The sequence below is a fragment of the Miniopterus natalensis genome, chromosome 19, assembly GCF_054644295.1.
Source record: "Miniopterus natalensis isolate mMinNat1 chromosome 19, mMinNat1.hap1, whole genome shotgun sequence".
Taxonomy (NCBI): domain Eukaryota; kingdom Metazoa; phylum Chordata; class Mammalia; order Chiroptera; family Miniopteridae; genus Miniopterus; species Miniopterus natalensis.
The window spans coordinates 39,597,989-39,625,056 of NC_142099.1; the positions used below are offsets into that span (position 1 = coordinate 39,597,989).

The following is a 27,068-nucleotide window of genomic DNA, read 5'->3' on the forward strand; positions in this document are numbered from 1 at the left end:
CCCAGGCCCCAAAAGAATGAGCCTCCAGTGGGCCTAAAGGGAACCCCTTGGCCTCCACTAAGTCCTGCCTGCCTGCCTCCCACCCTCACTGTGCCCTACATGTACTTGCCCTCCCCCCCCATTTCTCCAACTTGTTTACTCCAACATGGCCCCTGTCCAAACACCCCTCCACAGTCCTTGTCGCCTGTCGGGGTGGGGAAGCAGGCAGGTATATGGCCCTTGCCTCTCCAGCCAGGCCAGGCACAGACTACAGGGACAGAGGCACTGACCAGGTAAGAGCAGCAGTTGTGGGAGCACCCAAAGAGGACCAGGTTTTAATTGTGGGGAGAGAAGGGACCAGGTTGGCGTGGGCACCTAGGGAGGGGTTGAAGCCGTTCAGCTTCAGTGTCCTCCCCCACATCCATCTGTTCCCAGGCCACCACCCCACTGTTACCACCATGAAGCTGCTTGTAGTGACGGTGCTGCTCCTCACCATCTGTAGACTCGAAGGTGGGTGGGATATGGAGTGGGGTCCCAAGGAGAAGGTGCCAGGGGTCCTGGCTGCCCGTCTGTCAGTTCTGTGCCCAGATCTGGCAACCACAGGGTTCAAAAAGAAGACTGTTCCCTCCCTAAAGCCCAGAAAGCCTGTCCAAAGGCCTGGAGTAGGAGACCTGTTTGGGGCTGGGTACTGGCAGTGGTGTAGTCGGAGGCCAGGACTCATTGTTGGGGACCAGCTGAGGATAGGTGTGTGTGTTTCCGTGTGTGTGCAGGAGCCTTGGTCCGGAGACAGAGGAGATAGATCTGCAGAGCCTGATCTCTCAGTTCTGGGAGACTGTGACTGATTATGGCAGCCACCTGGTGAAGGTCAAGGGCCCCGAGGTCTAGGCCCAGGCCAAGTAAGTTTCAACAAGGGGGGTTCAGGGCCCACAGAAAACTGAGCTTGGGGTGGGGAGAATGAATTTTGAATTGTAGAACAATTGCCTCATCCCCCTGTGCCCGTGTGGGCCACAGCAGCTGGGCTATGGATTTGTCTCCAGGGTGTATTACTCTGCCCAGCAGAGGGCTTGCCTCTCCTCCTACGAGGGGACTTGGGTCTCACCTCCCACCACCACCAAGGCCCTGCCAGTGCCTTTGGTCTCTCACACTGACCTTTAACCCTCATATGTCTTGGAGGAGACAAAGAAGCTGGTGAAGAAGGCTAGAAGTGATCTGATGAGCTTCTTCGATTACTCTGTGGTATTCCAATCACCGCCAGACGCCCATCCATTGCCAGCTGGCCCCTAGAACACCCTCTGGCCAGGCCTCTAACCCTTCTCCCTCCCCACTCCTTCATTCTACAATAAATAGTAAAGGAGTCCATGGTGAGCTTTTCTGAGGATGGGAGGAGAAAGAAGTCCAGCAGGAGGAGGCTTTGGGTGTGAAAAGGGTGGAGAAAGGGCCCAAGAGACAAATGTTGGAAATGACAGCATTGGGTGCCAAGGAGTCTTCTCCAGGCCTGGGACCAGCTCTGATGGAGAGGAGGAGCCTTTGCATGGACGCAGAACTGTGAAAAGGCACGAAATTGACTAACTGAATCCCTGCCCTGTGCAGGTCACAGGAAATGAGGGCTCCCTCAGGATGTCCTCTCAATCATTCTATGAAGACAAAGCCTCCAAAAACTGAACCCAGAGGCATCACCCAAGTCCCTCCCTTCCCTTCCGAGCCAGGGGAACATTGCTCACCCCCATTCCATGGTCTACGGTAAGAAGTGGGACGCACTTTCTCCAAACCACTCTCACCTGGACCCCTACCTAGAACACCTTTCCACACCCCTCCCCACTTTTATCTGGGTGCTGTCATAGCACTGGCCTGGTGGCCATCTGAGAGCCTGGAACCAGCCAACATGACAGCCAGTTCAAAGCCCTACAGGCCTCCAACTCGCTGGGCATGTGGGACTGGAGCTACTGGGAGCCACAATGCCTGGGTTCAATCAAAACAGAAAGGAAAGCGGGCTGGGTAGATGTGTGAGGCTCACGATCCCAAAATTAGGGCAAGGAAAACATTTTCCAGTAACTTATTCCCACTTTACTTCTAAAATAGTTGCCTCCCTTCCCTGACTCACTTCTCATATCCCATCTGAAATCGCCTTCAGACAAGACTGCAGTCTCCTGCATAATGAGTGACCTTGGGTCTGGCCTTCACGGCCCTCACCCCTCATGACCACCTTCCTCCCCTTCTTTCCCAGGATCTGTGGTTTTCTTGTGTGCTAAAGCATACAGGGACAGATCTCAGTCTGTTACTTGCAGAATGGTCTTGGACAGGTTAAACTTCAAAGAGCCCAAATCCTCACAGTGAGCAAATGGGACAAGGAGCTGGAAAAACATATTGACAAGTGTGAGTCACTGTGAGAGCAAAGTACTGCCCAGCATGGTGGCCGGGGGATGAACCGAGACCCATCTGAGAAGGCTTCTGAGTCCGATGCAGGACTGGCCACATCGGATGGGGGCCAAAGACTTCCAGCCCTGGCCAATGTGGCTCGGTTGGAGTGTAGTCCCATATGCCAGAAGGCAGAAGATTCAATTCCTAGTCAGGGCACATACCCAGGTCGCAGATTCTATCTCTGGGGTCAGGGCACATGCAAAAGGCATCCAATCGATGTTTCTCTTTCTCTCTCTAAAAAGAAAGAAAGAAGCCCTGGCCCGTGTTCTCAGTGGTTAGTGTCGGCCTGCACACTGAAGGGTTGCTGATTCAATTCCCAATGGAGGGCATGTACCTGGGTTGCAGGCTTGATTCCCGGGGTTGGGGCACATGTGGAAGGCAACTAATTGATGTTTCTCTTCCTCTCTCTCTCTAAAAAGCAAGCAAGCAAAAAAAAACTTCCAGGGAATCCCATCTCCTGCTGGAAATGACAGGTGCTGATGACTGGAGTTCCTTCTCTGCCCACCCATGTGCTCAAGGAGCTTGCCTCCCATCTGGACCTGACTTGTCCCCTGTGTCTTGCCCACATCCAATCCCTCCCTGGCCCGCTAAGGTCTGTCTGGTCCTGGGACCCACTGAAAACTCACTGTTCCCATACAGCCTTCCTTTAGGAGCGTCACAGGGGCCTTCATCACACTGTCCCTCCTGCATCCCTGACTTTTTGGCCAGGCTAATGCCCATGGACACTGAGCTGCCCCACACGACTCCCAGACTCCCACTGTGATAGATTGGAGGTTGGGCAGCCAGGTTTTCCCACAATCCAGAAGTCATTTCTCAGGTTCAAATGTCTCTGAATGTGCCCAGAGTCCCAACAGAAGTCCCTGCTCCAGGCCCATGCTAGAGACCCTGGGGAGTCAGGTCTCATCCATCCCCCTCACAGGTAGCATTCACCCCTCAACCAAGCAAAACAGCTTGCTGTTTGACACTGTGAGCTCTGTAGGTCAGGAATGGAAATCTGTCTTACTCCCAATGGCATCTTCAGTATCCAGTCTAGTGCCTTGCAGAGCTAAGGATGACGAAGGAATGAGTGAGTGAGCGGAGTCCAGTCTGTGGCGGCTTTATTGGTGCTACCCCCTTCCCATTTTTCAGTGAATGTTGGGAGTAGGGAGAAGGGTGCTGTCACGGGGAGACTAGAATACGAACATTAATGAGTAGGATCTGAGCATAAGCCTTTGGCAGGAAGGAGGAACCAGTGGGTCCATTCATGGGGGCACAGCATCATTACAGGCGTTGGTCTGTGGGCATTAATGGCAGGAGGCATATGTGGTGCCAACCACGGAACTGGGCAGGGAACCGGGAGCAGGAGGAGGGTGTGACCAAGGGCATCTGTCCTACGGTTACTCTGTTGGTTTCTGATGCTTCAAGGTCTCATAAGTCTCCTGGTTCCGGGGGCTCAGGCCCTGGAGGTGGAGGTCAGAAGACAGTGAGGAGCTTGAGGCCATCCCAGGGCTCCCATCCCCCCACACCCCCATAGACCCTGCCCTTCCAAAGGTCACTCAAAATCCACCCTCTTCTGCTGACTTCCTGGGATTGGGGGTGGGCGGGGCAGGCTCACTCACCGTATAAATGCCATCTGACTTCTGTGGAGGCAAAGGAGCAAGTTGTCAGAGACCCACACCTCCTTCAGGGCCTCCCAGCAACTTCTTTTGCACCCAGGGACATATCAGCCAGGAGTGGTGACTTGTCACCTGTGACTTGGCTGGGTGGCAGGGTGGGTAGGGTGAGGTGGAAAGCGGGTCTCTGAAGCTTATACAGGTCAGCACCTGAGCCTCATCCCCTCCCAGGGGCTGCAAACCTCAAGGCTATAGCCCCAGAAGGGCTGAGTCTACAAAATTCTTGACACCCAGGTGTGTGTGTAGGGGGTCCATACCTGATACGCTACAGCTGCCTTTCGCACCTGGATCTGGAGTAGAGGAGAGGTCACTAGTAAAAGCAAGGTTAGTGGTCCATCCCCCTTCTCTCCAAACTTCATGGGTTTCTCCTCAAAGCTACGCTGACACCACTGTTCCCCGTCCTCCCGCCTGCCCCTGCCCTCTTCCCTCCCCACACCTGCCCAGCCTCACCTTGAGTCGACAGTAGAGCAGGGTTAGGATAATCCCGTACAGAAACAGGATTGAATCCAGGATGTAGCAGATCTGAGGATCTCCCAGGGCCTCTGAGGGGAGAGAGGGTGCCCATGGGGACAGGGCGTCAGGGAAGGGGAGGGCCTCTGGGAGGTAGGACAGGCCTGAGGTGGCTCTCCGGGGAAGAAAGTTTACCTTTCTCTCTGATCCCATTCTCTCACCTCGCCCTTTCTCTCAGCCTCGCCTAGCTAGAGGCAGGACTGGGAGCTGCCAGTGGTGGGGTGCTGGAACTCAACGCACTAGCGTTGAGGACTCCCTCCTTCTAGCACTGTGGGTTCCTCAGGCTCCACTGAGCACTTCATAGCCCTCAAGGGACTCATCTGAGTTCACTGGGCAAAGACCAAAACCTCAGCCTGGAGGGTAGGGTGAGGGGAAGGCAGTGACAAATTTCAGTGAAGAAACCACAGGAGTGTCTCTGCTCAGTCCTGTGACCTGTGGCTGCGAGCTGGACAGGAAGGATGTGAGCTGGGGAAGGGAGGGAAGGCAATTACTCTATTATTGGTCATCTAGCCTCAGCGACATGGCATTCTGCCCCACTGGACACTTAAGATACGTAAAAACAAGGTGTCTGCTTTCCTGGGCCTTATGGGTGCCCAGGGCTCTGTACACAGGGCTCCAGGGAAGGATCACAGCTGTGCGATTCCACCTGGGGTCTCTGTGGTGTCTCTGTGGGACTCTACCCTGTTCCTCACACCCTGGGCCACTGAGAGGAAGTTTGTGCAATTAAACAAATTAAATAGTGTCTGAGCTCCTATCTGCGCCATCCGCCCTGGCCCCTATCACGTGGGCTCCAGGGCGAATGGCTTTTTATTCTGCGTCAGTCTTTCATACTTGATGTTGCATAAATCTCAAAACTACCCTGTGTGGGAAATGTCGCCGCCATCTTACGGATGACGAAAGGAGGCTCAAGGAAACTAAGTAACTCGTTCAGGGCCATGGAGTTAGGTGACAGCTGGAAGGCAGATCCAGGATTTCTGCCTTCGAAGTGTGTGCAGTGTGTGTGCTCTTTCTTCATGCCTCGGGCCGGCTCCCTCATCTCACGGCTGCTCTCTGATCCTTCCGCCTTCACAGCTGGGCTGGCGCAACCTCCCATCCATCTTTCAATTTCCCCAATTTCCCTTCAGTTTCACTCACCCCATCCTCCCCAAACCCCAGCTGCAACCATCCATCTTGTAAATATTCAGACAACCCTGAGAGCAAGAGGTGAGAGATCATAAACCAATTGCTGCAACCTTCCCATTTCTGCCTCAGTTTCCACAAAGATGTTCAGGTCTCTAGAACTGGGCAGTGCATGCTGCCCACCCTCCTGTCGGTGGCTGGCAGGAGGTGAATTTAATGACGATGTACAGAAGCAGCAATCACGTCTGCTTGACTGCCCTGCCTCACTCCCAAGCACAAGGACAGACCCCTGCCTACCTAAAGCAACTTTATAAATATCACTTAGCCAGCTAGAGGTCAGCTCCCAGTGGACAATGCCAAACGCACCCACAAGAAGCAGCCTTTCCCAGACCAGCTTATGTCACACACTCCCCTCCCTGCCAGCTGGAGCCTTGGGTACGTATCAATCCTAAAAAAGTAACACAGGGACAAGGAAGGAGGAAACTGACTCCTGTGCCCACACAGGCCCAGCCTCAGGGTCTCTGTGCCCAGCTGCCTGCTGCTGATATCCCCCCTAGGCCCATGCTCCCCCACCCACACATGCCCTTGACTCCCACCTGGAAGCCCAGCTCACTGTTCCTCACCAAGCCCTCTCACCTGCTTGTTCAACCAAAAGAAGTAAGAGCAGGACCACTGCTGGAATCATCTTGGGCAGGGCTGAGGGGCGGCAAGCGGGGATCGAAGCTCTGAGAGCAGGGCGGGCGTAGCTGTGCTGGGTGAGCAGCTCCCTGACCACAGAGTTCCCCCCTTCCTGCCACGCCTCCCCCAGCTCTGGCCCCTTCCCCTTCCTGCACTAGAGACCAGGCGGCTCCCGGAAGGGCCAACTAAGGGAGCTGAGCGGTCTGGGCCCTTCCGCCTCAGTCGTCCAGTGACCGAGGCTCTGCCACCACAGAAAGAGGGGACTCCCATGCTTGGGAAAGGCCATGTAACCCGCCTTCGCACACCAGCCCTGTTCAGAGACACATCGGTGATAAACTGCCCCGGGATTCCCTAGGACCCCATAAGAACCTTTTCCCTTCCACCTGGAACATCCCCCCGCTCTGATTTGAGAAGTGCACCAGTTTGTGTGGGCAGCAAGGTCTGGGTGGTGGGGACGCTGAGGGAAAAGAGGAAATGGGGAATGGAGAAGTGGAAAGGACAAGAGTCAGAGAAGGGGCGGAGAGGAACAGGAAAAACTGCTAAGAACTGAGTCTAACAGAGAAGTGCAGGGTTAACAAACACTCAAGTTTCCCATGAAAATGAAAGACAGTGAGATATTAAGAAAGATACCCCAGAGGCTTTGGCATGGGGGCTCAAAGGCAGCTAATTTATTATAATCTCTCCCTCTCTAGAACATGCACAGAAAGCCTGGCAGCTGAGTGTCACGTACACACACACACAGCCCCATTTCCAATGACGACAGGCTCCACACAGGAAGTCGAGAGGCAGGGAGATGAAATGTTGTCCTGCTCACCGGTCGACTTCTCCAAACACAATATCCTGGGTACCTAGGAGGCCGGGAAGGGGAAAAAAGTGCTGTCACCCAGGACCCAGAACTCTATGCCCAAGAGACTGAGGAACATGCCCAGAGTCTATGTGGAACAGGAAGTGTTCAGATTCTGTCCCCAAACAGAGTCCCAGCCCCCGTGTCTACACAACAGGCCTGTACCTATGATGGCAACAACATCCGCCAGCATGTGCCCCTTAGACATCTTGTCCAAACCCGCCTGCAGATGGAGAGCAACAGCGTCAGGTGAGGTTATCAGGGTAGGAGAGGGAGGTTTGCAGAAATCTCAACCAAGGTCAATCACTAGTGGATTCATTTACTGCAGTCAGACTCATCGGGACTGGTTCTTACCAGGTGGGCAAAACCAGGAGCCTTGATCTTGCATCGATAAGGGCGGCTGCTGCCATCAGACACCAGGTACACCCCAAACTCTCCCTGTCCGAGAAGGAAGGAAGACTGCTGCCATCAGCAGGAAGAAGCTTCCTCTCTGCCACCTGATCCTCTCATCACCCACGCCCCCCCCATCGACATCTGTCCCCAGCTGCCCACTCCACACTGTCGCTTCCTTCCCCTCCTCTCCTCACCTTAGGAGCCTCGATGGCCGTGTAGGTGGCCCCCGGAGGAACCTGGTAGCCCTCTGTATACAACTTAAAGTGATGGATCAGGGACTCCATAGACGTCTGGAGAAGGAAAGCGGAGCATCGACAAACCAGATCCATACCATCTCCCCCACCATCCCCAGCAGGAAATAGTCTCCCCTTAGGGAGACTAAGAAGTGAGCAGAGAAGACATGAAGAGAGGAGGCTACAGGAGCTGAAGACTCTCGGTGAGCTCTCTGCAAATGGACTGAATCCCAGGATCCTCCTCCCGGGCCGCTGCCCTTAGGAGACCTCCCCTCCCTGGCCCTGCAGCCACCTTCATCTCGGCTCGCTTGGGCGGGGACACTTTAGCATCATCCACCTTGACCTCCCCAGGAGGCATCTTGTTCAGACACTGTGAGATGATTCGAAGGGACTGGCGCATCTCCTCCACCCGGCACAGGTACCTGAGGGAGACAAGACAGGCTCGAGAGAGGCGCTGTCAGAGGGTCAGATGTGACGCCCTCGCCGACCTGAAAAACACTAAGAACTTCCCTCATTCATCTCCTGGCTGAGGACCTGGGTGTGGACTGGCTGCCCACAGAAAGCCTGCAATCTTGATTCTTGTATTGGGCCCGTCCCCAAGTCCTCTCCTAACTTTCTTAGACCCTGTCCTGTAGCACTTCCCTCAGTGATCATCCTCTTAAACACTTTCTGGAGTACGGAATGAGTAAGAGTCAAATAGACTCAAAAAGTAAACAACAAACCTCATTCAAAGTCAGTGAACAGGAAGGGGACCTGAAGCTGAGAATCCAGTGGAAAGAGCCTGGGTCAGGAGTCTAGTTTCAACTTTAATAAATAATCACAGACTAGTCTCTAACCTTTATGCCTCAGCTTCCTCAGCAGTAGAATGCAGCCCACACTAGTTCTAAGATATAAGGATACATGAAGGTAAAACAAGGTGTAACGTATATGAAAGTGCTTTGAAAAGCACCAGTTTAACACACAGGAAAGTAGCTGAGAGGAAAGTTGGGGGACACCAGCTGGACTGTGACCTAAGGGAGGATTTGGCCCTCACCTGTCATAGCAGTCCCCTCGGGAGCCAATCGGAACATCAAAGTCCACCTGGTCATAAACGTCATAGGGCTGGGTCTTCCGCAGGTCCCACTGGATGCCTGAGCCCCGGAGCATCACCCCACTGCAGAGACAAGATGGGAACACAGGTTGCTCTCCACAAACCAAGAAAGGCACCCTCCCTCCCTTAGTCTCCTCGACTCCTCCCCCTGCTCTGGGCGGGACACAAAGAGAGTGTGGCCAGGGAAGTCCAGGAAGCCCACCCCTAGGGAGAAGCCCACTCCTCCCACCTAAAACCGTAGTTAAGTGCATCTTCTGCAGTTACAACCCCAATGTCAACTGTCCGATTTCGCCAGATCCTATTGTTGGTCAGCATCTGTTGGTCAAGAAAACACCTTTCAAACTTAAAACACCTCTGTGTCTCTTTAGCACTGGGGACCAAAACCCCAAAAGTCATTCTTGGGGAGAAAAGAGGGATTTTTCCCACTGACTCCTATCTCACCTCCTCCACCTCATCAATCCGAAGAGAGAAGTTCTTCGAAAACTGATAAATGTCATCCATAAGCCCAAGGGGTAGGTCCTAGAAGCCAAACAGAGGGTGACAGTGAGCACAGCAGAACCTCCAGCCAGGGCCACAGGGTGGCTTTTCTATTAGCCAGCACTGCCCTCCAGTGGCCGCAAAGGACATGGCCCACTCACCTGGTGCACACCTCCAGGACGGACATAAGCAGCATGCATCCGAGCCCCAGACACTCGCTCATAGAACTCAAACATCTGGATAGGACACACAGGGAATTGGTGACCAAGTCCTGGGCCCCTAAGTCTGGCCACAGGGTGGTACACTCCCCTGATCTTAACAAAAGAGTACCTTAAAAACATACCCCAGGTTAGATAACCCTCCCCTCCTGCCAGTCTCATTTCTCTTCACACCTTCTCCACTTCCTCCCCCCTCCCCATTCCCACCCTTCCGTCCTTCGCAAACCTTCTCCCTTTCTTCAAACATCCAGAAGAAAGGGGTCATGGCCCCAATGTCCAGGGCATGTGTGGTCACAGCCATGATGTGGTTCAACAGCCGTGTGATTTCCCCAAACATCACTGCAGAAAGGGGAAGACAAGGAAGAGGCCAAGGATCCAGGCTGACAGTGGTCCTGGGCAGAGCCCAGGATCTGCACACTAGGCCTGGGCAGCGGGAGAGGGCCTGGCATACCTCGGATCCACTGTGCCCGTGGCGGAGGCTGGATGTTCAGCAGTTTCTCCACAGCCAGTGAGTAGGCCTGCTCATTACACATCATGGACACGTAGTCCAGCCGGTCGAAGTACGGCAGGGCCTGGGAAGAGGGAAGAACTAGGTCTCCCCTCAGGGCCAGGACCCCTTAGAGGGCAGGATGGATACCCAATCACCAGCAGTGTGTTGGGGAGGGGACCCTGAGTCCCCTTGGTGAAAACACTCTGACCGAGACAACTTTCAGCTCCCCTTGTCACATAACTGAACACAGCTCTGGGCAGCACAGCCATGGGCGGAGTTGGCAGCAGACACAGGAGCAAACACCCCAGAGCATGGCACCGAAAAACATGGTGAGTTCTGAGTACTTCTTACCTTGGTTTTTAACATAATGTAGTAAATCATGAACTAAGATAACTTAGTTTTTTTTATTAATAATGTGATTTTTAAAATTGATTTCAGAAAGATAGGAGGGGAGAGGGATAGAGAGATAGAAACATCGATGAGAAAGAATCATCAACCAGCTGCCTCCTGCGTGCCCCCTACCCAAGCATGTGCCCCTCCTGGGAACTGACTGGAATCCAGCAGGGGACCTCTTGGTTCATGGGTCGATGCTCAACCATGGAGCATCAGGCTATAATTTAATTTTAACAATGGCTGTTTTAACTACTAGCTCACAAAATTCCTGAAAATTTAACGATCTGTTCTGTGACCCAGGGTGACCTGGGTCTAGCACCCCACTGCCAACCATCCTGTAGATCGTAAGTCCTAGGGGTCCCTGTCCCTGGGAATGCGGACATAAGAGAGCTGGGATTTGCTTCTGGTAGGAATGGCTCATCCTCCAGAATGCCAGACAGGAAGTCGTGGTGGTAAGCTTCCAGGAAGGAGGCGGAGCTGAGATACCCCTCTTCAGGACAGCCAGTTCTTGTCCTGATGTCATTGTGACGTGGGATAATGCTACAGGGTTAACTCCATAGGCTCTGGGACCAGAAGCCAGCACAGCCTGGAATCTCTAGGGGAAACCACAAACAGTTGGCTATCTCCTATCCTAATCCATCATTCTCTATCAACACCTTTCTTCATGAAAGTAAGAAAAAACTTCAGGTTCCTACCCCAGATCCAAATTCCTTCAACTCTGACCCTCACCACTTGGGTCACACGGTTCTCCTAAAAATGGCAAACTCCGTCACAGACTCCCTCCCAGTCACTCTGACTCACTCAGTATTTTGAAAACAAACTTAAGAGAGCTGGAAGATACAAGAATGAGATGTGAATCCTGGGGAGCTGAAGTCTCTCTCCTCTGTCCCTGGCCCCAGGGACCCTGGCTTTGACATCTGAGTGTGATATAAGAGCAGAGAAACTGAGGCACTACAGGAAGGGCAAAGGGGCAGCCCGAGAAAACCTGGGAGTGCAGCTCTGGCTGCAAAGCCTTCCTGCCATGTGAATCAAGTCCAGATGGTCCAAGTCACGCATCCTCTGCCACAGCTCTCCCTCCTCCCAACCGAGGCTGTCCTCAGAACCTTAACAGGCTACTCTCCTCCGCCCCTGGAGTTTTGGGAGCAGCAAGCTGGCAACATCCCAGATCCCGTCCACAGGCCCCTGTGTGCCCACACCTGCAGGTAGGTCTTGTATTCAATGAGTTTCTCGGTGCCTCGGTGCAACAGCCCGATGTGAGGGTCGCACTTCCGCACCATCTCCCCGCTCAGCTCCATCACGAGGCGCAGCACACCGTGGGCTGCTGGGTGCTGGGGCCCAAAGTTCAGGGTCAGGTTCGACACCATTGTGTCCTTTGGAGGATCCACATCTGAGAAGTGGGAAAGAGTTCAGAGCCAAATGGCAATTCCCTTGAGAGCCCCCAAGAGGCAGCAAGGGTTAGCCTCCCCCTATACTCCATACCATGTGTGTTTCCTAATCCTCAGGAAACTACTGGGTGGGAAAAGCTTTCCGATGGAAGGGAACGTAAACCCAGTCTTCCCATGTCACCCAGAATACCTTTTTAATAATAATAATAGCTAACACCTATATGTACCTTATCATGTGCCCCACACTACTCTAAGCACCTTGCTTATTTTAATTAACTCTCACAACCACCACAGAGTATTAGGTACTATTGTTATCCCCATTTTATTGGTGAAACTGAAGCCAGAAAGGATAAGTGACTTCACACCGAGCTAGTGAGTGGCAGAGCCAGGACTGGACTCAGCCTGTTAGCTCCAGGGTCCACACTCTTAACCACCAGGATGCATTGCCCTCCAAATGCATCTGATGATGGCCACCAGGAAAGGGATAGTTCTTTTTTTTTTTTTTAAGTTTACTGATTTTAGAGAAAGAGGAAGAGAGAGGGAGAGAGAAACAATGATGTGAGAGCAAAACATTGATGGGCTGCCTCCTGTACACCTCCTACCAGGAATCCAGCCCACAACCCAGGCATGTGCCCTAACTGGGAATAGAACCAGCAACCTTTCAGTGCACAGAGGACACCCAGCCTACTGAGGCACACCAGCCAGGGCTGGATATTTAATTCTTACTACTATTAAATGACAAGGCTGACCCTCAAGATTACAATTTAATTTGGGAAATACATACATGTGAGAATCCAGTGACGCAGATCAAACTGACAAGCTACCAATTAAGTGGCTCAGCCATTAAGAGCTTAAAGGGAAGAAAGAACACTGTGAAGACTTGTAGGACCCAAGCTGGCTCTTAAATAGAAAATGATTCAGAGAGGCAGAGAGGAGACATCCCAGTTATGGAATCAACACAGGTCAAGTCTTACATACAAGGAAGTAAATACCTGGAACTCTTATGTGAGGCAGATTAGTGTTGGCAGGCAGTAGTATCAATAACAACACTTATGGAAGACCTGCCATGTGCCAATAACTACATTAAGTGGCTTATTATTACCTCATTAACTCCTAACAGTAATGCTATGAAGTAGGTACTTTATTAACTGGTAAATGGAGACTTGAGATTTGAAACCAGAGCCAAACTTTTCAACCACAACTCTTCATTGTGGGCTTTGGAGTCAGACAGACCTGAGTACAATTCCATCTGTGTGTCCTTGATCAAGTTTTAATGTCCCCGTACCATAATTTCCTCAAAACTGGGGTAATACTAGAATCAGTCTCAGAGAGTTGTTGTAAGGACTAAGTGAGATAATGCATATAAAACATGTAGTACATGGTAAGCACCAGCTATTTTTACTGTGAAGTTTGTGTTTGTTTTTTTAAAATATATCTTTATTGATTTTAGAGAGAGAAAGGGAGAGGGAGAAGGAGAGATAGAAACATCAATGATGAGAGAGTTGTCATTGATCAGCTGCCTCCTGCATTCCCCTGACTGGGGATGGAGCCCACAACCTGGGCATGTGCCCTGGCTGGGAATCAAACCAAAATCTCCTGGATCCTAGGCAGATGCTCAATGACTGAGCTGTGTCCAGCTGGGCAGTGTAGTTGTTTTTGTTAATTCTCACCCGAGTATATTTTTTCCATTGCTTTTCAGAGGGAGGGAGGGAGGGAGAGGGAAAGACAGGAGGAGAGAGAAATATTGATGGTTGCCTCCCATATGTGGCCCAACTGGGAAAGGGGAGAGAATTCACAACCAAGGTACATGCCTTTGACCAGGAACTGAACCCTCAAACTTTCAGTGTACAAGCCAACGCTCTAACCACTGAGCACACCAGCCAGGGCTACCTGAAGTTTTTGAAAAGTAACTGCAAGTGCCTTTGAAGGTTTCTGAGCATGAGAATGATTGACATGGTAAGCAACAGTATATAGGATTGCTGGCCGGGAAATAGGTCAGGGGCAGGAACCCAGTGAAGAGGCTCCTGGAACAATCAAGGTCTGATACAAGATAAATCTGAACGAGAGAGATGCCCAAATATAAAACATTATGAAAGAACTGCAGGGCTTCGTCACTCACTGGACACAGACATGGAAGGCAGGAGAGAACACGGAGCTAAAGCTGACTAAAAAGTGTCAATTCTGAAAGATTAGGAGAAAGGCAGTGCCACTGATCAGAATCAAAAAGTCAAAGTGAAAAACTGGTTTTGATGGGGAGAAAAAAATGTTCCTGTTCAGGAAGGTGTCATTTGTGTGACAAGGGAAAACCACCTTGTCCAGCCAGGGAGATGGAAGCACACTAACCTCTGGGAGAAACTGAAGCTGAAGATATAAATTCGGTAGGGACCTTCCAGGGTTGGCTGGGACCTACTCTTTCTTTTCTACTGCACACTCTTCCATTTCTTCTCTCCTTGACAATTACCTACTGTGATCACTATCATCAGGTTTGCTGAACACCCATGCAGGGTGAAAGAATCAAACACAAAGGGGGGGGCTACAACCTGCCTGAGACCGAGCTCAACAGCAAGTACAAATCAGGTTGACAGGGGCTCTGCGCACTCACCATTCCAAGGTGGAGGCTTCCAGTGGGCTGTTTCCTTGGTGGGGTACATGACCGCTCCCCCAAACTGCTCTGCCCATTGCACATCTGGCTGCCACTGCCGGGCACCTCTGAGGAGTTAAACACACAGGGCCGAACAGTGCTTGGTTCCTGTTCCCAGTCTCTCAGGGGTGCAGACCCAGGGAAGGTGTCCTGGATTCTTCACTGCCAAGTCCCCGACACGGGCTAGTACAGCTTTGGCAGAACCAGGTGCACCCCATCCCCCGGACAACTTATCCCCGAATCCCCCCATCCATCACCCCTGTGCACGGAGGCTGCGATCGGGCTCCTCCAGCGTCAGGCCTCACGCACTTTCCCGGCCTGATGAGTATGAACGCGAGGAAGCGGTTCATTCAAGGTCAGCCGGAGACTGACAGAGGGCGCCTGCTGGCTCCTTGGCTCGGCTCAGGTGTGACCAGAGCGACGCACCAGGCCAGCCCGGGGTCACCATTTGTGTTCCTCTTTTAATCTCCTCAAGCGTGTCACGAGTCGCACCCCACCCGTGACAGGGTTCAGGAGAAGCAGCAGAGATAAGGAGAAGGGGACACGATCTCCACGTCGAGGCGCAGGGTCTCCCCCCACTGATTTCACCGCTGGCCTAACAGCTCGAGACCCTCTTTCCTCGGCCAGGGCGGGCGCCGCGGCTCCTGGAGCCCAAGACACGGGCCTGGGCGAGGGGTCACAGGCCCGGGTCACCCTTTCCTAAGAGCCTCAGTGGCCGTGGAGTCCCCAGCCTTGGGGTCAGCACGTCGAGGGGCTGCCCTGGGTCTCACCTGCTGGGCTGCACCCGCAGCCGGCACCCAGCGCCGGGCCGCAGCACCAGGGCCGCAGCACCCCCGAAGCCGCGCAGAGCCCTCAGCGCCACCATCTTGCCCGCTGCGGCCGGCGGGGAAGGATTAAGCGGAAGTCCCGCCTGCGCACCTCCGGGCGGAAGTCCCGCCTGCACGCACCCGGGCGGCTTCGCGCTTATCGGCACAGCGCGGCCGCCATCTTGGGGGCTGGCGGGGTTGCAGACCCGAACCTGAAGAGATCCGGTTCTGCGCCTCGGCCGCGCTGTGGCTTGAATAACAGGGACTGAGGGCAGCCGTCCCCACGGCTCCAACCCGAGGGACCTTGCGCGCTCCCGCCTGCGCCGCCCCTGCCCTCCTGGGGTCGCCCCAGGCTTAGCCAGTTACCCCGCCCCGAAAGCCAGCTAGTTCTCGGATGGCGCCCGTGGCTTACGGAGAAGTGGCCCGAGTGGGGCTGGGCGCGCAGGGCGCCCGATGCCAAGGCCACCAGCACTGGCGCCCCGCGGGGGTGATGGAGGGGCGGTCCCCCAGAGTGGCCTCCTGTCGCCAGACCCAGCAAGGGCCCTCGGGATGCCCCACACCCACTGCCAGCCGGGGCCAGTCGCTGTCCCCTCGTGTCTTCCGGACACGAGGCTCAGTCCTGGCCAAAGCCACAGAAATGCGGTTACTGCCGGGCGTGCGGGCCCCGCTCTGTGTGGAGAAGAGGAGCCCGCAGCCCTGGCGGCGCTTCCGCTCGTCCCCGGCCCCCGGCGGCCCTGAGCCGCAGACAGGCCCCCCGGGGTGCTGCTCCCGGCCGGCGGCCGGGGACCGACGTCTAGCGGCGCAGAAACTCGGCCACGCGCGCTCAGCCTGGGAGTTGACCTACTGGGAACCGCACCAATGGGTGGGGTCACGTCCCTGACTGGGAGCGAGCGGGACCTGGCGGCCGGCAGCCCCGCGGAGCCGCCGCGCCCCGGGCTCCTCCGCCTCCGTGGCCCGCGCGGGTGCGGTGCGGCGGCGGGAGGCCCGCGCGCTTCGCCCTCAGCCAGCCTGGGAGAAGCGGGCCGGCGGCTGCTCGGCCTCGGGGACAGCTGGAGCTGGAGCTGGGGTCGGGGCTCCTGGGACACTGCGTCCTTTGTGCCTCCTCCCCGCGCGCCACCCCCACTGCTGCCGCGACTCTGACGCCCCTTTGTCTCTCGCTGCTTAGTCACCCCCGTCCTGTCTCGGATGGGGTGGGCAGGGGCAGTAGGAGCCGTCCGGCGATAGCGCCTCCAGCCCCTGCCCTTCTGGCCCCAGCCTTTGTCCGGCTCCTGCAGCCCCACCCCCTCCACTCAGGGTCACGGGTGGGCTCCGGGCAGGTGTTCCGGCCCTGAGCAGGAAGGGAGGGAAGGGGATGACGTGGGCACGCAGGAGCCGCGCCGAGCGAGCGGACGGGGCAGGTGGTCCCGGCGGCGCCTCCTTCCTGGGGATGTCCTGGGGAAGGGCGCGGCCGCAGCGAGGGCTGCGCAGGCGTTGCCCTACTTCCAGCCCCGTGCCCCGCGCCGGGAGAGCCCTCTCCCGAGACCGGTCTGCTGGGCTCCCCCAGTCCAGAACCGAGGGAGTGCTTTTGCTTCCTCTCCCCGATTCGCCTCTTCCTCCCCAGCCTCGGCGCTGGTTCCCGTGTCCGCTACCGCCCTCATTTCCCTGTGTGCAGTGCTGCCTCCACCCTGGCCCTGTCCCATGGGAACAAGAGAGAGAGGGCTAGATGTTCGAGGACCCACTGGGTGCTCAAGGCAAGGTGGGGCCAGGAGAGGGAGCCAGGTGGGGATTCCTTCAGAGGGGTGCCTAGGAGGGGTCTGTGCCGGGCGGCCCACGGGGCTGGGGCGGTTGAGGGCAGTTGGAGTGCGTAAGAGCAAGGCCCCAAGCCTGGGGAATCTGCTGGGAGCTGGGCCAGGGAATGGCGAGTCAGGAAGTGGGGAGAGGGAGCCTGGGGGGAATGGAGGCGGAATGACTGTTCCAGGCCTTGGAGGGGGTGGTAAGCCGTAACTCAGAAAGGGGGGAGCCTGAGGGAGAGGGGGGCATTAGAGGAGAGGGGGTGCCACCCTGGGTCCTCCTTCTGTAAAAGGAATAGTGGTAACCCTACTGCCTGGCCCTCTGCCCCTATGTGCCCATTCTAAGGCTCATCCTACCTTTGGGCCACAGATTCCCTGATCACTCTGTTCCCAAAGGCCCCACCTCCCGGCCTCCTGTACTCCCTCCAGCTGCTTGTCCTGTGCCTACAGCGTCAAGTCACCTCCTTCTTCCTTCGCCTCCCAATGCTTCCTTACCTCTTCCCCACCCTCTTTCCCGGCAGTTTACTCAGGGGCCTCCAGGGGCAGGGGGCAGCCAGGGGAGCCCTGAGAAAAGGAGTGACGCCAGCCTAGACAGTGGGAGTCAGGATCCTTCTGGGACCTTGGCCCTTTCTGTCTACCCGCCAGGCCCTTTCCCTGCCTCCCCAGCCCTCCTGGGGCTCTGTCCACCAAATAGGGAAAGATACAGCTGAGAGCTAGCTGTCGGGTTTGGGAAAAGGCGATGTCATCAGCTGGCCCAGTGCTGTGACCCATCCTCCATCCGGCTGCTAGGGATCCCCCTCCCCTGGGCAAGTCCCTTTTTTTTAAAAAAAAAAAAAAAGGAAAACAAAACCTAGGATTTTGGGGAAGGAATGAGACACCCTTCTGAGTCCTCCCAACAGAGCTGCTAGCTGAATGGCTTACAGCTCAGCCAATCGCAGAGGCTGGGGATGCTTAAAAGAGCTGGCGGGGAGAGAGTCTGGTAAGAACCCTCAGGGAGACCCACAGAGACAGGGACACTGGACAGAGACAAAGGCACAGAGGCAAGCCAGAGTCGGGGGTGGACAGAGAAAGGCCAGAGAAGCTGCGGAGACAGAGGCAGGGAGAGACAAAGACCCAGGAGAGGAGGGCTTGCCCGAGCGGGGGCACTAGGCACCTCTCCCTAGCCAAGAGGCAAGTTTTCTCCATCTGTCTGAAGGTCCCCAGCCCCTCCAAGACTCTGCCTCTGACCCCGGCCCTGGTCTAAGCCCCAGGCTGCAGAGAGGAGCTTTCCACAAAGCCAGGACGTGAAGGACTCAGGCCCCAACGGCCTCGGTCCCTCCCAGCTTCAGTACAGGGCTATGTCCTGGACGGACCCGCACTCCGGGAGGGGCTGGGCGGGCTGCTGGCTGTGGGGAGCCCAACCCTGTCTGCTGCTCCCCACGGTGCCCATCCCTAGGCTGGTGGGGCTGTTCCTGCTGCTGCTGGCCTCCCTCCAGCCCTCAGCCCGGCCGGCCAGCCCCCTCCCCCGGGAGGAGGAGATCGTGTTTCCAGAGAAGCTCAACGACAGCATCCTGCCTGGTTTGGGCACCCCTGCCAGGCTGTGGTACCGCTTGCCTGCCTTTGGGGAGACGCTGCTGTTAGAGCTGGAGCAAGACCCGGGTGTGAGGGTTGAAGGGCTGACGGTGCAATACCTGGGCCAGGCACCTGAGCTGCTGGACGAGGCAGAGCCGGGCACCTACCTCACTGGCACCATCAACGGAGATCCAGAATCGGTGGCATCTCTGCACTGGGACGAGGGAGCTCTGTTAGGGGTGCTGCAGTATCGGGGGACCGAACTCCACATCCAGCCCCTGGAGGGAGGCACCCCTAACTCTGCTGGAGGGGCTGCGGCTCATATCCTACGCCGGAAGAGTCCCACAAGCGGCCAGGGCCCCATGTGCAGCGTCAAGGTGCCTCCTGGGAACCCCAGGCCCAGGCCCCGAAGAGCCAAGGTAGGCTGCTCTGGAGTCCCTCCTGCAGTACCTCCACCATGCCTGTCCCACTGACCCGTGTCCCCTCTCTCCACCTATTTCCACTTCTGGTCATTGTGCTGCTTCCCTTGTTCGCCTGCTTTTTGTCTTTCCATGAGCCTTTCTTGGGAAGGTGCTGGCTTCTCCCTACCCTGATGCTTGTCCTGGCCAGACCCTGATCCCAAGTAGGGTTCCCAGAGGTGGGTGGGAGGCTCTGTGCTGGGAATGACCCTCCTCTCCCACCCAGCCCTGCCTGGCCTGCTGCTGCCACCGTCCCAGGTAGAAGGCTCTCCTCACAGTCCCTTGGCCTTGACTCTTTTCTGTGACCCAAATTTGATTTTCACCCCCCTGCCCCCACGAACATATAAGCTAAAGGAGTGAGATTTGAGGCCCAAGAGATTGGCTTCTGTCTTCTGATGCTCCCTTCAAAATTGTCCTGGCAAGCTACAGACTAGGGCAGGAGTGGATGGGAGGAAGGAAAGGGGTCCCCACCTCGTCCTGATCACTCCACACTGGCCTGACTGCAAGGCTGCCTGAGGCTCCATCCTGCCTCCCACTCCCGGTCTCCCCCCTCCCTCCCTACTTCCCTCTCTAGCTTTAATCCAGACCAGACTCTCCCTTCACACACGCCACGCTGAGATCTGGCCCCAACCCTAGCTGCTGACTGAACTGTTCCTCCAACCACACAAGGCAGACACGTTGCAGCCTAGCCCTCCAGCCCAGTCCTACAGGCCCAGCTGCTTTTCACCTCTGGGGACCAGGTGGCCCTGAGATGCAGACACCCCCCCCCCCCCAATCTCTGAACCAACAATTGATTTCTTAGAGTTAGCACAAAAGCTCTGGGATTTGGGGCTGGGGGAGGGACCAAGCGAGGCCTGCAGGAAGCTGGTGGGTGGGGGGCCCAGCCTGCTCTGCCCAGCTCCAGAGTCATGAAGCACTGGAGGGAAAGGGGTGGCATGTGGGAGGCTGTTTCAGGTCCCCCTCTCCTTCTCCCTAGCGCTTTGCTTCCCTGAGTAGATTTGTGGAGACCCTGGTGGTGGCAGATGACAAGATGGCAGCATTTCACGGCACAGGGCTGAAGCGCTACCTGCTCACAGTCATGGCAGCTGCGGCCAAAGCGTTTAAGCATCCGAGCATCCGCAACCCTGTCAGCTTGGTGGTGACTCGGCTGGTGATTCTGGGGCCCGGTGAGGAAGGGCCCAAGGTGGGGCCCAGTGCCTCCCAGACTCTGCACAGCTTCTGTACCTGGCAGCAAGGACTCAACACCCCCGAAGACTCAGACCCAGATCACTTTGACACAGCCATTCTGTTTACCCGGCAGGTGAGGCCCGGCCAGCACCACAGCCACGCAATGCAGACTTGAGGGGGATGTAAATGGCGCCTGCAGTTGTGTGAGGCGGTGCCTGTCTACATCCTAGTGCTACTGAGTCCCCACTAATCCGGGCCTTAGCCCATTGGACCCTGCTGCCTTGGTTCTTCAATCGTTTTCTGTGATCTCCTCCACAGGACCTGTGCGGGGTCTCTACCTGTGACACTCTGGGCATGGCCGACGTGGGCACTGTGTGTGACGCGGCTCGGAGCTGTGCTGTGGTCGAGGATGACGGACTCCAGTCGGCCTTCACTGCTGCTCATGAACTGGGTACAGTGAGGGGGGCCCTGTGACATCTGGGAGGAATGAGAGAGGTGTCAGAGGTGAGGCAAGGGGACAGTGAGCTCACTAGGGTGCAAATGGGTCTCAAGGTGTTTCTTCCTTCTCTCTGGGCTCAGGTCCAGGGCCATTGTCCTCTGTTCTGCGGGTAGACAAGCAGTTAGGTTTTCTAATAAGTGAGATAGTGTGTGGAAGCCCACTGCAACTCTGTGTGTGAGTGTGTGTGTGAGTGTGTGTGAATGTGTATAAGTGTGATGTTTGTATGTCTGTGTGTGTCTGTGTGGGATAGGATGGATGGGTGCTGGGTTGGAAATATTGGCTACAAGGGAAAGTGGGTGGGGAGAGGCCCTGAGTATAGTTTGCAGAAGGGGAGGCAGAGCTCTGGTGGAGCTGCACCCTGAGGAGCCCTCAGAGCACTAGAAGGGGGCTGAGGCAGGATGGGGCCATCCACAGCTGCAACCAGGTTTGGGATGGCCCTGCAGCTCCCTGAGGACACGGGGAGGGGACCCTCGGACTCCAGCAGGACCTCTGTTCTCACAGGCCACGTCTTCAACATGCTTCACGACAACTCCAAGCCATGCGTCGGTCTGAATGGTCCTGGAAGCACCTCCCGCCATGTCATGGCTCCTGTGATGGCTCATGTGGATCCCGAGGAGCCCTGGTCTCCCTGCAGTGCCCGCTTCGTCACGGACTTCCTGGACAATGGCTACGGTGGGCAGGCTCCCCTCCCTGGACAGGACGCGGTTCCTGCTCCATTGTACTCTCTCCTGCCTCCTTCTGCATGGGCCAAATGGACTCCCTCTGCAGAGGTGGGGGGAGGCTGCTGTCTTTGTGTGCTTCCCATTACCTCCCAGAATAAGTAGCTCAGCAAGGGGAGGCAAATTTTGGTTCAACAGAATTAGAACTGAGCTTCTAAGGGCCAGAGCTATCCAGTACTGGAATGGGCTGGCAGTGGAGGTGACTGCCTTGTCACTTGAGGTGTGTAAGCCAGCAGGGTGGCCATCCCCCGGGCAGGGCTGCTGGTGAGAAGCAAACTCAGCAGCTCTGCAGTTGGTTAGAGCAGGCAAGAAGCTGTGGTGCTTGATGGCTGTCCTGCTCCTGTTCTTGAGATGTGTGTGGCTGTGTGGCTGTGAGTTGCTTTGCCCCTGTGTCTGACCTATAACAGGCATGATGGTGGTAACTGCCTCTTAGGTGTTGGCTGTGATTCAATGAGACGGTGTTGGACAAGCAGCGAGCTGATGCCTGTCACTAGTAAGCATCCAGTAAATTGCAGCTGCTATTTAAAGCTTCTTGCAGGCCTAGGCTTTGGGTCCCAGGATCCATCAGGCCCCAGGAAGCCCAAGCTCTCCCAGAACAATCTTGAGTGGTGCCTTGTCCCACCTCTGACTCTAGCTTCTGCCTCCTCCCAGGGCACTGTCTCTTAGATGAGCCAAAGGCTCCCCTCCACCTGCCTGTGACTTTCCCTGGCAAAGACTATGATGCTGACCGCCAGTGCCAGCTGACCTTCGGGCCCGATTCACACCACTGTCCACAGCTGCCACCGCCCTGTGCTGCCCTCTGGTGCTCTGGCCACCTCAATGGTCACGCCATGTGCCAGACCAAGCATTCACCATGGGCCGATGGCACCCCGTGTGGGCCCTTACAGGCCTGCATGGGTGGCCGCTGTCTCCATGTGGACCAGCTCCAGGACTTCAAGGTGAAGTCCCAAGCAGGGGTGGGGCAGAGGGCCTGGGGGAGGAGGGGCTGGCCTGGAGCCCAGGAGAGAGTGTATTTACCGCCCTTCCGTTCTGTGCTGCTGCAGATCCCACAGGCTGGTGGCTGGGGCCCCTGGGGATCATGGGGCGACTGTTCTCGGAGCTGTGGGGGTGGTGTCCAGTTCTCCTCCCGGGACTGCACGCGGCCGGTTCCCCGGAATGGCGGCAAGTACTGTGAGGGCCGTCGCACCAGATTCCGCTCCTGCAGCACTCAGGACTGCCCAGCAGGCTCTGGTGAGGAATGGGAGGGACTAGAGCCCTGGGGGTGGTGAGTGCTTTGGGGACCAAGGAGGTGCTGTGTGTCCCTGCAGTGGAAGGCAGTGACTTTACCCTTCAGGATCCTCCCTGGCAGTCTGTGGGGAAGAGAGGTGCCAGTTGTAGGAGGTCTGAGGTACAAGGTGCAGGGGCTGGTGGGCAGTGTGAGGAGGGAGGGGCCCTGACTGTGCACATCACCCCTTACAGCACTGACCTTCCGGGAAGAGCAGTGTGCTGCCTACAACCACCGCACTGACCTCTTCAAGAGCTTCCCAGGGCCCATGGACTGGGTCCCCCGCTACACAGGCGTGGCCCCCCAAGACCAGTGCAAACTGACCTGCCAGGCCCGGGCACTGGGCTACTACTATGTGCTGGAGCCACGGGTAAGGGCCAGGATGCCTGGGCCTGTCTGTGCCCACACACTCCCAACAGTCCCTCTACTTTCTGAAAGCACAGTCCTCCACTGCTGGCTGTCCCACAGCCACTCCAGGCCAGCTCAAGGGTCCATGGGACCTATCTGTTTGCGGATGTTTGGAAAACAAACCCCATCGGGCAGTGCTAGCCTGTCCCTTCTTCCTCGGCTTCTCACTCCCCCACCCCCCTTCCCGTGCTTAGTGTTGTAAAAATGCAAGTATGTGGCCTTTGGCTCAAGTCTCTGACCCTGTTCCATGGGCTCCTCCACCAAATCACAAAAGTGCCTCAGTCAGCTCATGACCGACCGGTCCTCACTGGACAGGCCTCCTGGAGACAGTGATGCCCCTGGGCTCCTCTCTGTGGTAGGGCGACTGGTTGGAGGCTGCAGGAGAAAGAAAAGCCCCCCCAGTCCGCTCCCTCTGCCTTGCACTGAGTAGAATGCCTACAGGTGGCTGCCCTCTAGTGTTTGTCTGGGGCAGTACCATCAAGGTTCCGGCTTGGTGCTGGGACTCCCCAGTCCTGCAACCAGCCCTGCTTTTCCCAGCTTGTTCTCTGCCTGCCAGACGCCTATGTAGCCTTTGGACAATTTCCTAATCTTTTCGAACCTCAGTATCCCAGCTCTAGAACCCTCCAGCTGTGGTTGTGAGAATTATATATAAATGTTTGTAAAGCACTTGGCCTGGTGCCTGACTCCGAGGTGCTCGGACGGCGGTGGCTTTTGTTGTTGGCCTCGTGCTGGGCTCCTCCCCACTCCATCCACAGTCCCTCCCTCGTGGGATATGTGTCTTGTCTGGTTATCAGCCCCTTGGGCATGGGAAGAACCCTTCGAATGCCTCCTTCTCTTCTCCTCAGGTAGTAGATGGGACACCCTGTTCCCCGGACAGCTCCTCGGTCTGTGTCCAGGGCCGCTGCATCCATGCTGGCTGTGACCGCGTCATTGGCTCCAAAAAGAAGTTTGACAAATGCATGGTGTGTGGTGGAGATGGTTCTGGCTGCAGCAAGCAGTCTGGCTCCTTCAGAAAGTTCAGGTTCATCCACTATTTATTTCCTCCTCCTACCTTCCTGGACACTATTCTGGGCCTGGGGGGATAAGAGGTGAACTCAACACTGTCTCTCCTCTGATAGGCTAGTGGAGGAGACAGAAAGCAAGCCGTCAGCAGGTACAGCAGTAACCTACCTGTTCAACAGTCCCCAGGAGGTGGCCTCCCTCCTGGAGGGACAGTAGGAATTGGACAGGCACCAAGGAGGTTGGGCTTAGAAGGGTAGGCACCTCCGTGAAGGCAGAGCAGGTGTAAAGTCCAGAGGTCACAGGGTGAAGGCACATTTGCAGGTAGCTGAGACACCTCATAGACATCTGGAAAGATAGCCCTCTACCACATGCACACACACTCATGTACACTCACACACATGCACACTCACACATGTACACTCATGCACACATGCACTCACATATACACTCACACTCATATACATACACACACAGAGCTCAGAAGGCTGAGGGGATTCAGAAAGATGCTGAGTTCACCTTTATTCCTTTCACACAGGTACGGATACAACAATGTGGTCACTATACCAGCGGGGGCTACCCACATCCTGGTGCGGCATCAGGGGACCCCTGGTGTCAGGAGCCTCTACCTGGCCCTGAAGCTCCCAGATGGCTCCTATGCCCTCAATGGTGGATACACACTGGCACCCTCCTCCACCGACGTGGTGCTGCCTGGGGCAGTCAGCCTGCGCTACAGTGGGGCCACGGCAGCCTCTGAGACACTGGCGGGTCACGGGCCACTGGCCCAGCCCTTAACGCTGCAGGTCCTGGTGGCTGGCAGTGCCCAGAATGCGCGCATCCGGTACAGCTTCTTCGTGCCCCTGCCCGCCCCTCCGCCGCCACGCCCCGCTGCCCAGGACTGGCTGCACCGCAAGGCACAGATTCTGGAGGTCCTCCGGCGGCGCCCCTGGGCCGGCAGGAAGTAGCCTCACCATCCCGGCCCTCACATGCCCTTTCTGGCACTGGCCCAGACTTAGCTGGGAGAAAAGGGCTTTGCAGGAGCCTCACGCTGGACACACTGGGGAGAGCTAGCCCCCATAACAACGATGTACAGGCCGGCCCTGCCTGGTTCCTGCCCTGGAGGCAGCAACCGTGGATGGAAGGGGCTGGGAGACAGTCCCCTGTCTAAACTGCCCCTTTGCCCTGCTGGTCACAGGAGGGAGGGGAAGGCAGGATGGCCCTGTTGTATTTATTTAGTATTTATTCACCTTTATTTAGCACTGGGGAAGGGGTTCTGGGGAAACTGACCCCTGCTCCTCATGGCCCTCACCCTGGCTAGGAAACCCAGGGAGGTGGGTGAAAAGCCTACGTGGCCTGTGTGTGTCTGTGTAAGAAAATGTGGGTGCATTTGTGTGTGAGGTGCAGCCTGCCCTGCTTTCTTCTCCCTAAGATCTGTTTTCTGGGAAAGGAAGACTCAGGGTAGGGCAGGTCTTCAGGGAGTAAGGGATTATCATATTCTTAAATATAAATGGAATTCTGCTATTTATGTGCCCCTTTCAGAGTCGGACAGACATGGGCTGAATCCTGGCCCCACATTGCTGACCATCAGTTTCCTCAATTGGCAATAATAATACCTCCTTTAGAGATTTGTCTTGGAGATTAAAGTAATGTAAATAAACAACTAGAAACAACTAGCTAGCAGCATGCCCAGTGAATGGGAGCTGCCACTAGTGACTGTCATCACCTTTCTGTCTCTGCCGTGCTCACAGGGGTCGCACTGCACTTGAAGGTGGCCAACAGCCATGCCAGCAGAGCCTGCCCTGACCTGGCCCTGTTCCTCTGGTTGGCAGATCCCTGTCCTGAACTCTGAGGGACTGTCAGGGAAAGGATGCCCTTCCCTGATCTCTGGAGGCTCCCACCACAGGATATTGCGGTGCTGTGGTAGAAAGTGCTTTGGAGCAGGAGTTGGGGTCTGGCTTTGAGTTGGGGTTCACCTCTCTAGAGTTGGGGAACTCACTCATGATGCTGAGCCCGGGCTGTTCACATGTACAGCAGTTAGTAATACCAGTTCCCACAGGTGTTCTGGAAACAAATGCCAGAGGTGACCTTTATGGCGACGGAGTGGCAGGGTCCCCACAGTCAAGCAGTACAAGCACGGCCGGCTTCTCTGAAGATAGAAGGTGGGAGTGGATTTTAACGGGAACAGAATGTGGTTTGGGGGAGACAGGAGGGCAAAAAGAATAGTGTGGTGAAGGCCCTTGAGGTGGGGGAGCCAGGGGTCAGTGGTGGCAGGACACCAAGGGCAGTCGGGTACTAGAAAGAGCTCTGGGCAGGTGGCTTTGCTTAAGAGAGCGCTCGAGCAGCCCTGTGTGTGCCGTGGAGGGGACGGGGAGGTGGCAGGTGGGCCCTGCGAGAATTTGGAGTCTCGTGTGGCAGTGGCTGGACTGCTGGGGCGGGGGAAGGGACTGGAAGTGGAGGGGTGGGGTGGCCAGGGGAGGACGGCGAGGGTGGCCTCGCCTGGCTCTAGCAGCCCGGGGCGGGGGCGCCCACCTGCCTGCGGGCGCCCGGCAGCGCTGCCTCCTGCCCGCCGCCGCCGCGGGCCGAGCGGGGGTGGGACCTCGGCCGGGCGGTCTGGGGCGGGGGCCGGAGGAGGAGGAGCCCGGCCGCGGGATCGGACGGCGGGGCCGAGCGGGGGTGGGACCTCGGCCGGGCGGTCTGGGGCGGGGGCCGGAGGAGGAGGAGCCCGGCCGCCGAGGCCGTGGGCGCCCCGGGAGGGGCTCGGGCCGAGTCCGGAACCTCCTGGGCAGGCGAGAGTGCGCGTGAGGCGGCCGCGTCCTTGGCTCTTTCTCCCCGAGACGCTCGGCCCGCGGTCGGTCGGAGCGGGGCCTGCGCGTCCGTCCGGCCGCCTCCGCGCGGGGCGGCGCCGGCT

At 56.5% G+C, this 27,068-nt stretch overlaps 4 protein-coding genes across 5 annotated transcripts; 2 read left to right on the plus strand and 2 right to left on the minus strand.

Moving 5' to 3' along the window:
* Positions 1-248: 248 nt before the first annotated feature.
* On the plus strand, positions 249-879 carry APOA2 (apolipoprotein A2). The gene is given in 3 exon segments (XM_087828226.1): positions 249-272; positions 415-493; positions 750-879. Coding segments are annotated over 2 exon segments (186 nt in total). The 5' UTR covers positions 249-272; positions 415-437.
* Positions 880-3,057: 2,178 nt separating this feature from the next.
* Positions 3,058-6,902, minus strand: FCER1G (Fc epsilon receptor Ig). Its single transcript, XM_016210426.2, has 5 exons — positions 6,315-6,902; positions 4,500-4,591; positions 4,307-4,339; positions 3,996-4,016; positions 3,058-3,836 (listed from the first exon to the last, which is right to left on the minus strand). Exons 1-5 carry the CDS (start codon positions 6,361-6,363, stop codon positions 3,774-3,776), a joined length of 258 nt encoding a protein of 85 aa, XP_016065912.2. The 5' UTR covers positions 6,364-6,902; the 3' UTR covers positions 3,058-3,773.
* A 93-nt stretch (positions 6,903-6,995) lies between these two features.
* Positions 6,996-18,842, minus strand: NDUFS2 (NADH:ubiquinone oxidoreductase core subunit S2). 2 transcript variants are annotated; one of them, XM_087828029.1, is made up of 14 exons: positions 18,814-18,842; positions 14,482-14,588; positions 11,691-11,881; positions 10,063-10,183; positions 9,838-9,950; positions 9,555-9,629; positions 9,358-9,435; positions 9,146-9,231; positions 8,860-8,979; positions 8,119-8,248; positions 7,788-7,883; positions 7,555-7,638; positions 7,366-7,423; positions 6,996-7,204 (listed from the first exon to the last, which is right to left on the minus strand). In XM_087828029.1, exons 1-14 carry the CDS (start codon positions 18,825-18,827, stop codon positions 7,167-7,169), a joined length of 1,311 nt encoding a protein of 436 aa, XP_087684155.1. In that variant the 5' UTR covers positions 18,828-18,842; the 3' UTR covers positions 6,996-7,166. The 2 variants fall into 2 exon arrangements, with proteins under 2 accessions (XP_087684155.1, XP_016065910.2); XM_016210424.2 differs by lacking the exon at positions 18,814-18,842 and adding an exon at positions 15,291-15,411.
* On the plus strand, positions 17,415-26,053 carry ADAMTS4 (ADAM metallopeptidase with thrombospondin type 1 motif 4). Its single transcript, XM_016210423.2, has 9 exons — positions 17,415-19,065; positions 20,081-20,404; positions 20,590-20,722; positions 21,272-21,442; positions 22,141-22,427; positions 22,533-22,719; positions 22,948-23,123; positions 24,007-24,182; positions 24,699-26,053. The coding sequence occupies exons 1-9, from the start codon at positions 18,433-18,435 to the stop codon at positions 25,123-25,125; spliced, it is 2,514 nt and encodes an 837-aa protein (XP_016065909.2). The 5' UTR covers positions 17,415-18,432; the 3' UTR covers positions 25,126-26,053.
* The last annotated feature ends 1,015 nt before the right edge of the window (positions 26,054-27,068 follow it).

Excerpts from the sequence above, each read along its gene's own strand:
- ADAMTS4 (XM_016210423.2), top strand. The coding sequence starts at position 18,433 with ATGTCCTGGACGGACCCGCACTCCGGGAGGGGCTGGGCGGGCTGCTGG. Across the intron at positions 20,723-21,271 it reads CACTGCTGCTCATGAACTGG|GCCACGTCTTCAACATGCTT; the intron begins GTACAGTGAGGG and ends CTGTTCTCACAG. Across the intron at positions 24,183-24,698 it reads GGCTCCTTCAGAAAGTTCAG|GTACGGATACAACAATGTGG; the intron begins GTTCATCCACTA and ends CCTTTCACACAG.
- NDUFS2 (XM_016210424.2), bottom strand. The coding sequence starts at position 15,385 with ATGGTGGCGCTGAGGGCTCTGCGCGGCTTCGGGGGTGCTGCGGCCCTG. Across the intron at positions 8,249-8,859 it reads CGAGGGGACTGCTATGACAG|GTACCTGTGCCGGGTGGAGG; the intron begins GTGAGGGCCAAA and ends TGTCTCCCTCAG. Across the intron at positions 7,884-8,118 it reads CCAAGCGAGCCGAGATGAAG|ACGTCTATGGAGTCCCTGAT; the intron begins GTGGCTGCAGGG and ends TTCCTTCTCCAG.
- FCER1G (XM_016210426.2), bottom strand. The coding sequence starts at position 6,363 with ATGATTCCAGCAGTGGTCCTGCTCTTACTTCTTTTGGTTGAACAAGCA. Across the intron at positions 4,017-4,306 it reads AGGCAGCTGTAGCGTATCAG|AAGTCAGATGGCATTTATAC; the intron begins GTATGGACCCCC and ends TTGCCTCCACAG. Across the intron at positions 3,837-3,995 it reads AGTCAGATGGCATTTATACG|GGCCTGAGCCCCCGGAACCA; the intron begins GTGAGTGAGCCT and ends CTCCACCTCCAG.